The following is a 15,721-nucleotide window of genomic DNA, read 5'->3' as shown; positions in this document are numbered from 1 at the left end:
TTATTAAATACTTTGTTCTTTCTATAGTTGAAAGTGATGACAGCAAAATCACACAAAAATTATCAATGAAAATGAAATGTATCAACCCATGGAGGTCTGGATTTGGAGTTATACTTTGATGTAATGTCTTTTAAACAAGTCAAAATGAGGCTCAGTGTATGTATGATATCCCTACAACGTCTTGCATTGTCTTGCATTAGGAGGAACCCAGGGCAAACCGCACCAGCATATGGTCTCACAAGGGGTCTGAGGATCTCATCTTGGTACCTAATGGCAGCAGGCTACCTCTGGCGAGCACATGGAGGGCTGTGCAGCCCTCCAAAGAAATGCCACCCCACACCATTATTGACCCATTGCCAAACCGGTCATGCTGGAGGATGTTGCAGGCAGCAGAACGTTCTCCACAGCGTCTCCAGACTCTGTCATGTCTGTCACACGTGCTCAGTGTGAACCTGCTTTCATCTGTGAAGAGCACAGGGCACCGGTGGTTAATTTGCCAATCTTGGTGTTCTCTGGCAAATGCCAAACATCCTGCATGGTGTTGGCTGTAAGCACAACTCCCACCTGTGGACGTCGGGCCCTCATACCACCCCCATGAAGTCTGTTTCTGACTGTTTGAGCAGACACATGCACATTTGTGGCCTTCTGGAGCTCATTTCGCAGGGCGCTGGCAGGGCTTCGCCTGTTCCTCCTTGCACAAAGAAGGAGGTAGCGGTCCTGCTACTGGGTTGTTGCCCTCCCACAGCCTCCTACATGCCTCCTGATGTACTGGCCTGTCTCCTGGTAGCACCTCCATGCTCTGGACACTACACTGACAGACACAGCAAACCTTCTTGCCACAGCTCGCATTGTGCCATCCTGAATGAGCTGCACTACCTGAGCCACTTGTGTGGGTTGTAGACTCCGTCTCATGCTACCACTAGAGTGAAAGCACTGCCAGCATTCAAAAGTGACCAAAACATCAGCCAGAAAGCATTGGAACTGAGAAGTGGTCTGTGGTCACCACCTGCAGAAACACTCCTTTATTGGGTGTGTCTTGTCAATTGCCTATAATTTCCACCTGTTGTCTTTTCCATTTGCACAACAGCATGTGAAATTGATTGTCAACCAGTGTTGCTTCCTAAGTTGACAGTTCCATTTTACAGAAGTGTGGTTGACTTGGGGTTACATTGTGTTGTTTAGGTGTTCCCTGTAATTTTTTTGAGCAGTGTAATTAAATCTTTACTATGGTTTGCTCAGTTAAGCGAGAGATAGAAAGCGAGATACATATCACATAATCTTTGATTAGAGATATGCACATCACAAATACAAATCAAGAACATTTTTCACATTGGTCTTTACTTTGTAGTCAATGGCTTTATAACCCATTGTTTGGAGGTTTAACAGCATAAAAGGATAACGCTATATTTTGAGACATTAAAACAGATGGAATACCCTAAAGTAAAACAATCACTGGTTACAGCTCACTGTCTCATTTTGTGTCAGTTTCCTACAGTTGGTCTGTATCGTACTGTGTGGTCTCAAACCCTATTTAGATCTGGTGGGTGACCACTGTACAATTAGGTGCACCATGTTTCACAGCAGCAGCAGAAACTGGAATTCCTGTCAATGGAGCAAACCTTCTCATGTTTACTGCTCACATACTCTTCCTACCATTCATGGCACTGCACCCAAGCAGGCTTATAGCTGATTGTATATGCAGTATAGAGAAATAGAGACTATTTAAAACATCATAAGGCACTCAGTATTAAGCAATGACCTATGTGCCAATGGAAAGATTTACTGTATTTGCAGTTGAAAGTTGATTCCCCAGATGAAGAATTTATAAGTAACAAAAAATTCATTGCATGATTCTTGGCTAAATAGTATATGATACACCAAAATTAGGGATGACAGACACTACCATTTTCTTGCCAAAATGGAACATCAAACAAATCCTAAATCCTTCTATGTCAGCGTACATGTCAGGAAAATGGGTGGTTTAAAGCCAAAACTCATGCTGATATCTCCATTTATGTTTCAACAAAAGACAAAAAACTGACCATCCAAGAAGGATTTCATCAAACCTCATAAAAGCCAGCGTCAGTACCATAAAGCACTATCACATTCTGGTTTGCACATTTATGGAGAAATTAACTGCCAACTATTCAACATGTTTTACTGAGCCTTGGTCAGTGACTGCTGATGGATGACAACTGCAGACATCTCCAAGGATAAGCCATATAGTCTTGATTTTTCGGGGTATATGCTAATTGAGGGTGAAATTGTGGACAATAACAGAAATTTCACATTTGGTTTTGTTAACCCAAGCCAGATGGTGCCATGCTTCATTCAAAATGGTGGAAAGGCGACTCAAAGCTTCAAAGCTTTCGAAAGGTCTTATAGCTGCGATAGTCTTGTGAAAACCAAGCAGAAAGCCACAGTTCTGAATGCATATGCTGGAATATCTCCACTAGCTAACTTGCTGAGATGTTTAGTGACAAATCTTTGTGTAAACTTCAATTGCTTGTAGTCCAATTGCACAGTTGAAATCAAGTGGTAGAAGCTGTTTTGATGGCTTAGTGGAGGCCAGTCAAATGCTATGGTTTTGGAGAATCCTCAATGCTTTCAAACTGCCTTTTCACTCATTTCTATGATTATTGCACACCACACACACATACAGTTCATTTCAAACCAAACCAAGCATCTCTAAATTGTTGAAACCATTGGTTAATTGTCCATGAAATCTTATCCAAATACAGCTAGTGTGAAAGGGCTATTCCATGTTTTCTTTCTCCTTCTTTCTTTCTTTTTTTGCTAAACAATTCTATCACTGGCACAGGTTGTAGGAATGATTTCTAGAAATAATAACTGTGCATTACTTTAGTTTTTCCAAACAAGTATTATCAAATTTGCTGTATCTATACTGAAAAAACACAATTTGCTTTCCATAAAAAACAAATGTCTGTAATGATAAGACAGAACAATGGAGCTGGGTATGATGATTACATTTTCGAGGCTAAAATACTTTAGTGCTATTGTCATTTCTCAAAGGAGGTGGCAAAGGCTTGTCCCTCATCTTGTGCATTCCCCCAGTACATAGCACGTCTGCTCTTAATTGTGGTAGGCAGCACATAAGCAAGATTCATTCTATTATTTATTTAATCCCCCCCAGACACACCAGAAAAAGGCTACATCACTTTCTGCAAGCTACATTTTCCACGGGAAACAGCCACAAGCCCAAAAAAGCAAAGTGCAATGTCATCACTCAGGAATCCATGAAATACCAGTAAGTCTGAGTTTTATTACAAAAATCATCTAAGAGCACAAACAAATGTGGAGTACAAACATAGCTATTAATTGAGAAGGCAGATGGTCCCATTGTGGGCAGGACAGCAATGAGCCGGCACTGTGGAAAACAAAGCATGCATGGTGACCACCACCCTCCATTTCTGTCGCTCCGACTGGCAGACAGGGTCTGGGTTTGGAACCCACAAAACTCAAACAGAAATCCCCATTGTTGCCTCAGCAAGACACACAGACAGACCAATTCACAGGAACCAGTTGTATTGGGTTTCTGGATGGGAATGTTGTTTACCCACCTCAGCATCACTATTGTTTTTGTTTTCTGCCGTTTATTTGATAGCTTTGGGAATACAGCCACTTCACCTAAAATCTACAACACAAATACATATTGCAGGACTTTAATGTACAGCATTTAAAGCGAAGAAGTAAAGACCAGAAGTGATGCTTGGATTATCATGTTACATCTGAGTTGTTGTCAGTGTCATCGAAGTCCACCAGGTGAACAACATGCATAATATTACTCTCTGCTAGCTAATGTTTCATCAAAATCCTATGATGAACTAAGGATGCTTTTACCACCAGACCTGGTGACTAGATCTTCTGTTTAATAGTTTGCCATAGAAGAGCAATGAATAAGTGTTTTCCATTTCGTTGGGCTATAACCAATAGTCCAAGTGACCACAACAAGGATAAAAAAATAGAGAAGGGTAAGGAGAAAGAGAATTACCCTGGGCTCAGCGCAAACTGGCAAATCTTGAGATCAATGACTCAACGACTTCCAGAGCCTACGCTGGTTTAACTACATTTCAACTCTTACCTACTATGTACTGCAACATCTCATCTGGCTTTACCTCATAACAAGCCAAGGCTCTGTGACACATGACCAGATTATACACATAGATAATGCTGCCTTAGAATAAGTATGATAAAATGTAACATGTAGAAATCATAAAAGCATAATTCAGTTAATTCATCCAGACATGATTCAGACACAAAATACGTGATGTGGGTAACTATGAGGACAGCCGACAAATGGTGTTTGAATGTTGTGGTATTACCTTGACAGACTTGCTCTAGGCATGATACTGTGGCAGATAACCATTAACCAAAGCTGACCTGTGTCACTAGATAACAATACATGATACATTTAGCTGGATTTTCCCAACCCACTGAAGTTTCAAAGGCAGGAAACACTGTTTAAAAACAAAATGACACATTGATTATAATTGACATTTGTATGTTATACTTTGTCACACAGAAAAGCTCAATGTCAGAGTACCGGAGTCAAGGCCTTCCACTAATTCATATCATAGATTAGCTTTGCTGGAAAGCTAATTCATAGAACAGGAATGAGCAAGCAAAAGATAATTTAAGATAAGTCACAATCAAAGACATTTTGACACATTGGTGTCAAAACAACTGGATCATTGTCTAAAATCTTTGCATAAGCAGAGACAGCTATTTAAGAGCAATGTGCTCTGGAAGAGTAAACTTGGGCATTTTAAATCCATTACCAATGTCTTTTTTAATAAAAATGTAATTGATCAAAGCCGAGGAATTAGAATTTTGATACAGTTTTATGCATAAAGAATGTTCTAATACATGCAAATGTTACAGCTGGCAAGGCAAATTTATTTGTATGGCACATTGCATGTATAAGACATGCACAGCATATGGTAAATTCAGCCAGGGTGATGTTTTGTATTGTTTCTGCAACATGTACAGCCATTTGGCTTTTCTTTAGCTTCTTAGTGGGTGAAACCCTGAAGTTCCCATGAATGTGAAGTACAGCGAGCTTTGACTATCACATAAACATGTGTGGCCAGTGACATCAATCCGTTTTGTAAGAACAAGTCTTTCATCCTTTAGTATCATATTAATGTTTCTGTGTCTTACAGCTGTACTGCATTTGACACTGCACAATCTTAATAAAAGTCCATAAAATATGAAAACAAGTATGGGGGAATTTTTCTGTATTATCTTTTTTTCTTTGTGCATTGCATCTTGAGAAAAAAAAACTTCAACTAAAACTTTAACATATCCAAAGTTTACGGTTATGGAGTCATCTGAAATTATTTTTCTACCATCAAAATTCTGCAGTAAAGTTTGAAATGGCTTTAATTTACAATTTTCAAACCCTTTTCTCCAGGTTCATAGATCCACAGTATTAATTGTGTAATAAAGTGCAGCTATGACTCATTGTTTAAAGGCTCATGGGAAATCCATATTTAGCATGGCCATGCATGCTTGCTGTCATCAGCAATGTTAAGAAACATGATGGCAGATGGAATAGAAAAAATTGTGCATATGTTTTTTTTTCCTAGGGGGAACAAGATAGTGCCATCTTGAAGGCATTTAAAGGAATTTGTTGTTTAGAACACGGTCAGAAGAGTTCATCATCTGTTTGGCTTTCTGGATGATTAATTTTTGACAGCGAGATAAAAGGTCAGTCATCTGGACTCCTATGATCTTGGAGCAGATGTTGACAAGTCTGATGAGACTATTCTTGTCCTTCTCCGACAAACCGTAAAGCCAACAAATAAAAGAGAACGTTAGAAGACTTTTAATAACAAAAAGATAAAAATGACATAAAAAGTCAGTTCGAAACATTAAGAGTTAAGCGCCCACATCAGGTGGATCCTTTGTTGCACTCACTTTGCAATAACCGCTTTGTTTTTATCAAACCTGAAGTTGGAGTCAAATAATGTTCCCAAGTGCTTGTAAGTTTCCACAATTTAGTAGTTGTTTCCATGGATGATGCTGGCATCTGGGTCATGATTTTTTTATCCCTAAAATTGATTAATAAATGCAGTTACATACTTCACAAGAAGCAAGAACTGTGTTCTTGCTCTCGAGGCTGCAAGAAAAATGTCACCTGAGAATTTGACAAGATGGCTTCCTTCTTGGAAACACCTGCAGCTGCCTGTGTACATTATAAAAAAGCAGAAGAGAAAAGGCACAGCCAAGTGGGGAACCGGTATTTGAGGTGATCATTTCGGACATGTGACTGTTAACAAACACCTTCTAAATTCTGTCTTTTAAAAAGCTTTAAAGGAACAATGAAATCTGGTTTGGAAAGAGGGAAGTCTCTCAATTAAAATGTGAGGCTTGGTAAACAAATTGGTGTGCGTCTATATTTCCCCATCAGTTCTGGAAGCAATCTCTTCTTTTAGTTTCTTCTCCAAGATTTTTGTTATGTTAGAACAACTGGTATAAATTCAATCAAATCAAAATTCAGTCAAATCAAGCGGCAACCTCCAGTGGTTAAAAGTGAAGCCTATGTGGAAGTGCCAAAAATTGCAGTTCACCCCTCATCCGCTAGGGGCTCCATAACAGAGCAGATCTCAGAGACTCCCATGTTGAAAAGGCCAACTTCACAGCAGATCCATTTTAGGTTTAATATGTCAGGTTTACCTTCATGATAAGTGTGGGGGGAGCAAATTTATTTCTAATTCCACCATTTAAAAGTAATTTTATCTTGACATTCAGCATAATTAAGTGTGTGTCATTTTGATTGACAGGTACTAGATATCCCGCTTCAAGAAGGAGGAATGTAGAACAACCGCAGCTTTAACCAGGTAACAGTGTGATTTAGCTTTAGCCCTCTTATCTCTATTTGCTGGTGAGCTCCTGTTGCCTACGGGTTGGCTTGGATAGCTCTTAGCTATAGGCAGGTTGGAGTTCGTTAAATGTTAATCATCGACTCCCACGCTCACAGACCCTCTCTCAGCTCCACCTCTTTGCCCATTTTTGTGTTTTCCGTGACAGACAACACACGTGACACTACCAAGATGGTGACGGTAGGAACCACTCAATGAGCTTCAATTCAGCTCTTCAGAAACCGAAAGGTTACGTTTGGGAGGCTCCGTCCATCTTTTATATACAGTCTATGGAATTCATCCAGTTCTCTTGGATTATTTGATTGTGCAACTGGAATAACAGTAGATATTTTCCATATAGCTGGTAACTGGCCACACTCAATACACATCTGGAAAAGAGTGGTGAACACCACACTGAGCTGGTCAGCAGAGTGACGTCGTGTGCATCCACAGACTGAGTGAGGACCAGCTGCTTTGCATGCATTTACTCTATTGAAAATACTTTCGACTTCTTCCTGAGATATTATTAAATGACTCTGTGGAGTGAGACATTCCTGAAACTCTAGAGATGTTATTCAGAAAATCACATATTTCAAAAAGAGAGAAAAACACATAAAAACATGTTCCAGGTCAACATTATACACCCCATTCAACCCCATTTTCTCCAGCAATCTGATTAGTCCCATAGGCTAACTGAAGCAAAGGATTTTATTCTTTCTTGCTTACTTACTTTTTTGGGGACTACTTTTTTTTTCTCCTAGACATCCCTCATTTAGATAATTATTTGTTTTTTTTATTAATAACTGATTACAGTTCTTTGGGTACCCAATGCTTATTATTGGGGTAACTGACCACATTTTTATTTGGAATTACTAATCCACACCAAATGTAGTATATGACAATACAATATTCCCCAAGCTCATTAATATCCACATAACAAAATAGTGCCAATATGTGCACTCAAAGCATACTGTAACAGAGGTGATACTGACCTTTGATCAGCCTCCCGCAAGTCCTCTTCTCTTGCTCCATATATTTATAACCTGAGGGGTTCCCCAAGGGTCGATCCAGGAACTCCTTTTGTTCAATCAATGTTTCCTATTGGTTAACTTTTGAAACTATATTTGGTATGTAATTATGAGAAAATCTTGTTATCTTGTCAGTGATCATGTTTATATGAGCTTCTAACAAGTAATCTGCTATCAATGACTATTTCAAATAGAACTTCCTATGTTTGATGGTCTGATAGTCTGACATGGGGATTTTGGATTTGAATTAAAGGACATGTTTTCTACTGTTTATTTAGGTGTCAAATCTGGAATACTGCGGAACAGAACTTTAATCATTTTTTGTCATGATATAGCATTTATTAATATTAGCACAATATTAGCTTATTTTACTATGATGATATCAGAGACCAAGCTTATATTTCTTAACTGCTTACAGATCTTTTTAATTTTCCACACATTTAAATGGATGTTTAAACTCTAACAAAATATTACACCTCTGAGTCAGAATAAGATTCTTATTTTGTTGTATTCAAATCTATTTGTTGTATTTGTGTATTTATGAGATATATATACAAATATAGCAACTAAAGCAAGATGCGTTTATAGATTTTCAATGTGAACTTCTTTTGCTTCATTTACTATTATTATCATATACGATGGACGTATTTAAAGGAGAAGTAGGCAGTGTGGATGATTTAAATGTTTGTGATTGAGCTACACATTACTGGAAACAGATTCTACTATGAATAAATCTGTTGTACAAATTTTACTTCTAATAACCGTATGTGTGGCACCTTAAATGTCCAAACATACATTATGAGAATGTTTACCCTGGCTAAGTGCCAAGTCTAACAACAACTCCATGTGCAAATCTGGCTCTCTCTCTTTTTTGTTTTCTATCTGGTCACTACTCTTAGACCCACAGGCATCTCAAATGGTGCATTGGGTCCACGAAGGGGGATAGATGGGTATATATGCTTAGCCACAGAGAAAACAGCACATTGGCAGAGACAGCAAACTCTCAGCTCATTTTCACTTACAATAAAACCTAAAACTCCGCAGGGCAGAAGGTCACTTATTTCAGTGAAACTTTTGCAAACTCCCTTTGAGATCATGGTCATTGGTAGATTATGCTGTTAAAATCATAGAGGGCCAATCCTCACAACTGTTACAGTGTTATTGTTCCATAATTATATAGTACAAGCCCGTCATGGCAAAACATGAATATTTACTTTTTGAAAAGTCTTAGGCCTCTTGTTCTAAGAAAATCAGCTTTGCTGAAGAACTTTGAAGAACAAAATGCCACATTAACGTCACCTAATTCATGAGAGAAGATGTCTATAAGGTCAATGCTATTTTGGGTGACCATCACACCATGGTTATATGTGGTAGAATTTTTTTTTCCCTTTTCTCCCCACCATGTTCATCCGTTTAAGCACCATGAACGTCACAGGGTGTTCTGAGCTGCTTGTAACAACAGAGAGACTGCAGACTGAATTTTCATGAGTTTAGCTTCGTGTTATATTCCCTGATGTGATTGATCCACAGTGTACTCTGGCAACAGCTACAGTTCAGTAGTGGTTGTAAATGGTTGCATTTAAAATCAGTAAGTTATGGAAGGGCACACTTGTGTGCTTTGTATTTTTCTTGGGGTTAAGGTGGAGCCTACTTATTATTGGTAGACTGTCTATCTTAGTAAACTTCAAAAGATGTAATTGATTTAAGGGGAGGCAATTATAGGAGACCCATATCACAAAGACTCTATAGAATGTGTAATGAAATATGCTGTTGTGAAGTCAAACATTTATGATGCTATTTTGGGTGAAGGTCCCAGCTGACTATTTCCGTTACAGTCAAATCAGGATCCTTTTTCCTTCCTTTTTCTTTTTTTTTTTTTTTTTTGTGCAATCCAAACTTTGTTAGGATGAAGTCAGAATCAAGTTCCTGCAGAATGCTTTAAAAAATTATGGACATAAATCTTAGCGGGTTAACTTTTTATTGCAAAGTTTGACTGAACAGTAAGCTGCCTTGATGAAGGATATTTTTTTTCTGAGAGGTAAAAAAATATTTGTTTCTTAGTTGCCTGTTATTGCCCATGTAATATTTAGTGGAGACAGTTGTTCAGGGATCATTGTTAAAATGCTCTGGATGCACACCGTTGCGCTGTATATGTCTGCCATCTATTGGACTTCTCAGAAACATCACTTAGCAAATTCATGTGACACATTTTAAAACACTTATCACTAGAGACAGCTAACGACATTCATTTAAGTTTATTCAGGTTAATAAAATTTACAGATCTAACAATATCTAAGTATTAAGTCTTAATCTATCGCCTCAAGTTTCAAGTGTATAAGTGAACCCTTTTCTTTGTGACCATGAAATGCTCTCCAATCTGTAAGAAGCATAAAAAAGCCATAGTAAGCTGGTGGTGCCCATCTAACAGAAACATATTTTGTGTTTATGGCTATGTGGAACAGTGGCTTGAAAAATAGAAAGGAAAAAAAAATATCCTCAAATGTATTAACAGAACTCACTTATATCCTATAACATGTGTTGCGGTGGGAACCGGAGTACGACGCCAGGAAAAAATGGGAGTGGGAGACCAGGAGTCAGCCGAGCACGTGCCTCCTGAGGTCCTCTGGTCTCCGTCTGGGCTCAGCCTCACCAGCCCCTGGGCTAGATTACCTTCAGCCCCATACTCTCTCTCCTCTGGGCCAGACACCACTGTGACCACTTGTATTGAGGGGTCTGACCACTATTGTGCCACAGTAGAGTACACAAACAAACAGAGCATAAACACACCGGTCGGCTCCCTTGCCATTACGTCGACTCATCAAGCCCACTTGGTTTAGTCATAACAGTGGTCTACACTGCAAGCAGCTCCTTTTGGCTTCGAATAAAGAATCTGGCAGAAGATATTTGCTCATTTGTCCCCACACATGTATGTGGTTTGCACAGGGACTGCTGCCCCAGTCTTTCTCACTGTGGAACTTCAGAAACAGCCAGGCCTTTTCTGAGTAATGTCTCCCACACAGTCTGACTATACTACTTTTAGGTGCTCATGTTCAGCTATAACATCCCTTATTGTGTTTTCTGTTCTTTTTGCTTATATAGTCACTATAGATAAGCCAAATGCTTAATTTAGATATTTTTTGTTTTCAATCATAATTTGAATGCATTTCTTCAGTTATGATTAACACCTAGTAAAAATACTCACTTGTACAGACAACGCTTTTACTTCGTAATTTATACACCAAGGAAAAATACTCTAGTTCTGTTACAGTCAACAACACTCCACAAAATTATTACACTTCAGTTACATTTCTTCTTGCAAGCTAAAGGTTGACCACAATGAATGGATTTCCCAAGACTACATCTTCACAAAAATACACACAAACAGCACAAAAAAAACATGTATTGAATGTTTGGTGACATTTTGGTTTTAGGATTGTTGAATTAATACACACAAGCTCACACACAATTGCATGTGCACACAGATACACTGCATTTCTTCCCTCTTTTCATGTCAACCACAAGGTTAACCCGCTGGCCTCTATTTCCTCTGAGGAGGATATCCCTTCTTCAGTAGAGCCTTAAAAATCCATCAGAGCAGACGACTTGAGATCTTGATGTATGCATCCCCTCCTCTATTGTCTTTGAAGTGTTGAGAAGCCTTGGCCATGCCTGGTCACAGTGATGATTGCAGTCTCATGGTGCGGCTAATACTAAAATGTTCCCAGCTCCCTCTTTTTCTCATGTTCCTGATTATGTTTGATGGAAACAGAAGTATTGGTTCACCAACAAATGCAATAAGAATAAATCCAGTGTTGATTCTTTTTTACCACCTTGTTTTCCTCTGTATTCTTTGCGAACCAAGCAGTATTTATTGAAAACCTTAACCCTCATCTCCCCCGACTGTCATAGGCATTTCCATGTATAGCTACACAAAACAGTAGAGACTGTGCTTCCAACTCACTTGAGGGCATTCACAGGGCAAGCTGTTCAACCAAGATATCACTGGGTGCAAAAACAAACTAAATTTTCTTAATGTAACCTTGGAAACTGACATTCCACCGATTGCTATGAACAAAAGTAAACTGCGGTAGCCCTATCCATATGTCTTTGTTTGTTCACTAATATTGACATCTCTTAACTATCAAAATCAAGTTTCCCTTGACTACTGCAGTCAGAGTATTGCATCAGCCTTTTTTTTAAAAAATTACACTATGCAATAAAATTGTACAAAATGTGTGCCAGATAAAACAAAGAAACAAACAAAACAAAATGAACACCTTTTCAGTGGCATTCTGAAAACTAGCATATTAGTCAACGCATTAACTCACTTTTCCTGACAGTTGTTGCTCTCTTTGGAGAAGTGAATCAAGATTAAGACTCATAACTTCAGAACTAATGAGTGTACTAAAACTTTAAATTTGTTTTTATGTATAAAAACTTGCAACAAACTGATTGCTCTCATTACTTGAGATGGCAGCACGCTATTAGCTAACCCTATAGTTAGCCAGTAAGGTACGGCCATACTGGCTAGCTCTACTCCTGTAGAGTTTTTAGGAAAATCCGTTTCTGAGAAATTACTTTTTAGAGAAAAGAGCAGTGGAGCCAGCATATCTGTTGGTGACATGAACTATTTTCCTTTCTATCACACATCTTCTGAACTGTGATATTTATTTTAGATGACATATAACATGTAACCTCAACTTAATCATTTCATTACAACGTCTTAGTATCTCTGGCCATGCCTTAAAGCCCCAGTGTGTGACAATTACTCCCATCTTGCGGAATACTAATGAAATACTAACAAGTAGTGCTCCATGGCACTGTGCTATTTAACCACTACTAAAGTGCCAAAGAGACACAAATGTGAAAATGTCAATATCTTGCACAACTTGGGAGTGTCCCATCAGGTAATGAGGTACAGAACAATACATAATTCTGTTTTCTTATTGATGCCAATAAGTTAAGCTTGTTACTCCAAGAGAAACTTTTTTCTTGTTCTCGAGGCTCGGAGAAAAAAAAGACGTCATTTTGTTCTCACCGACGCGTTTGAAGACACATCGGGCTGGCAGAACTTTTTTCTTGGGGGGCTCCGAGAAGTATCGTGTGATTGGTTGGACATTTGAGGTGGGTGTCACTAACACGGAAAAAGCATGAAGCGGAGTTGCTGCTTCCGCGTTTTTGCTGTTGCAGGTAAAACGGATTGGTTTGATAAAACAGCTGATCGAGGTGGAGAGAAAGTACGAACAAAACACTCGGACCCAGCCACATGAACAACCCGCCCTGCCGCGGACGAAGTTGCTCGTTAAATAAACCTCCGCCAAGCACAATGTTAAAGAATCCTTTTTAAAAATTCCAAGATCCAAACTGTGATCCAGATCACCACCAAAATTTAATCAGTTCTTTGCACATTTCCAACAACTCTTGAAATCTTTATAAAAATCCATCCGTAACCTTTTGAGTTATCTTAAGCATAAAGACGCCGGGAAAAACATAACCTCCTTGGCAGAGGTAACAACCGGGTTCATTGCACATAAAAGCAGACATCTCCCCCCGCAGTGATCCCTCCCCGCTGCAGACGTGCTTCTCGTGGAGTATGTATGGACCTGACGAAAAATAGTTTCATTCTTGTTCTCGCAGCCTTGAGAGCAAGAACTCAGTTCTAGCTTCTCGTGGAGTATGTAACAAACTTTACAAGCATGACCTTCATGTTTTTGGTACCACACTACTGCTGATAGCTAATGCCATTGTAGTGGGAGGACATCAACCCTCACACCCCTTGACAATCAGCTGAAATAAATTATGAAATATTGAAAAACTATGACAGAAAGAAGTGCATGATCCCCTGCTGGTGACTTCAGTGAAGAGTCACTGAACACCGCAATTGTTGCAACAGAGCTTTTCCACTATAGGTTAACTAACAAATTAGTTGTCTCTGCCATTTTATATAGCAAGTAACAGTAAATTATCCAACTCAAACAGGAGGATAAAGTAGTTGTGGAACAACTTGCCTGATATCTACCATAATGGCAAAATAAAGAAAGTATTTACTTACCTGGCTGTCAGAAAGCTGCAATATCTGTGTCAGTTTTGAAGTCCCTCTCCCTCCTGAATTGACTCCATGTGGTAAATGGTATACCAATGTAGACTCTCATTTTCTCCAAGTTATTAATTCTTTTTCTTTTTCTTTCTTTTTGTTACTATTTTTTCAAAGAGTATGGATAGTCCTCTATTTTAATTCAAAAATGGCAGGTTGAATGATCTACAGTCATCTTCCTTTGTCACAGCTAATATGCGTAAGGCTCACGAGTTTGTCCCATTTCTGCTACCCTATTCAAAGATGGTGATTCAACATGGTAGCCTTCTGTTGGGTGCGCCCCCAACTATATATTTAAGAGTAACTTATTTTAAGCTACACGAACACTTTCATTTGAAAGTGATTGTGATTAGACTTCAGTAAAATATATATGTATGAAAGCAATATTTGATTTTTGCTAATAAAAAGGCATATTAGTTATAGACTGTACCTTTAAAGCTGTGGTTTTCCATCTATTTTCTTTGAGGTCCACCTTCATGCAACTGTCAAAAAGACAAACATATTTACAGATGTAATTATAAAACAAAATCACACAAAAAATACATAAAAAATCACATCATTGGAAAGTAAAACTATCTGATAAAGTTTTTCAATCATCCTACTAAAATAGGTTGATAAAGTAGAGCACCATTATTATGTTATGTCACATATATGTTTTAAAAGTGAAAAGAAACAGTCAAAATCAAGCCAAATTAGCAAAAGAACACTTTAGAATATTAATCACCAAATAGTACTGAAATAAAATACAAAAGACAAGTACTGTAACTAAAATAGTGTTTATTCCATAGAAATAGAAATGCTCAAATACACAGAATGCACACATTTAGAAAAGAACAGCAAACATGACAAGAACAAAGGCTTACAATTTCATGAAAGGAATATTGTTTAATTTATTAATTATATTCAATATTAACTTCTCTGCATGCATGCACTTCCACTAAAAGAGGTCTGAATGACCAAAACAATCTGACCTACAATGTTGTGATATCATTCCTTCATATTTGTGCACTTCAACCTGAATGTGTCTTCAAAACAAAGTGTTCAGCTCTCAGCAGAAGCAGATAATAGCCTTTAATCTCAGAAATAGTTGAGTGATCACGTTGTCACAATATATCTTTGAAACCTTGAAAATGATATGCGGTGACATAAAAAAAAAAATGTGTACAGCGTTCACAATAGATGTCTTAATATGTGGGGTCAAATCTGGCATCAGCCTCTTAGAACCAAAACTCAGACACAAAGACGTGAACATTGATGATGTTCTGGCCGGACTCGACCTGAGCTGTCAGGTTACGCATGGACAGTTTCAGCACTGTTGCCGTTGGACCAATCAAAGGCTTTACTTGGCGAACAACACCTGCGGGAGACAAAGATTAATTGATACTTAGACACTGTCTCAGTCTGTTATGTGTCACGTGAAAAATGTGAAAAAGAATTGCATCAGGGACAGTAAAATTACTCAAAATTTGACAGTAGTTTATCTTTAACCAATTGGTGTTAAAAATACCAAAGTTTGGGTGGAGTGTGATAAATGAACATTGAATTTACTCAGTTTCCCTTCAAAGTTCCTACATGTTATACACCACTGGAAAAACTAAGATTACTGGGACCTTAATGATGCATACCAAACCAAGCTAAACTGTAGAATCAGTAAATTTATGACCAGTCACCAAAGCACATTATCTCTGAAGCCCTTCTGTACTCCAGTAGCAGAT

General features: G+C 38.4%; 1 protein-coding gene across 1 annotated transcript in view; it reads right to left on the bottom strand.

The window, feature by feature from the left end:
• Positions 1 to 15,116: 15,116 nt before the first annotated feature.
• The window catches only part of fbln1 (fibulin 1), a 40,162-nt gene continuing 39,557 nt past the window's right edge, over positions 15,117 to 15,721 (bottom strand). Inside the window, exon 17 of the mRNA XM_079247182.1 lies at positions 15,117 to 15,363. Within this exon, the coding sequence (XP_079103308.1) occupies positions 15,224 to 15,363 (140 nt within the window). The 3' untranslated portion in view covers positions 15,117 to 15,223. The remainder of the gene's footprint in view (positions 15,364 to 15,721) is intronic.

Source organism: Telmatherina bonti (genome assembly GCF_933228915.1).
Source record: "Telmatherina bonti genome assembly, chromosome: 2".
Classification (NCBI taxonomy): Eukaryota; Metazoa; Chordata; class Actinopteri; order Atheriniformes; family Telmatherinidae; genus Telmatherina; species Telmatherina bonti.
Note: the sequence above shows the minus strand (reverse complement) of the source record. Positions and strands in the feature narration are given on the sequence as shown.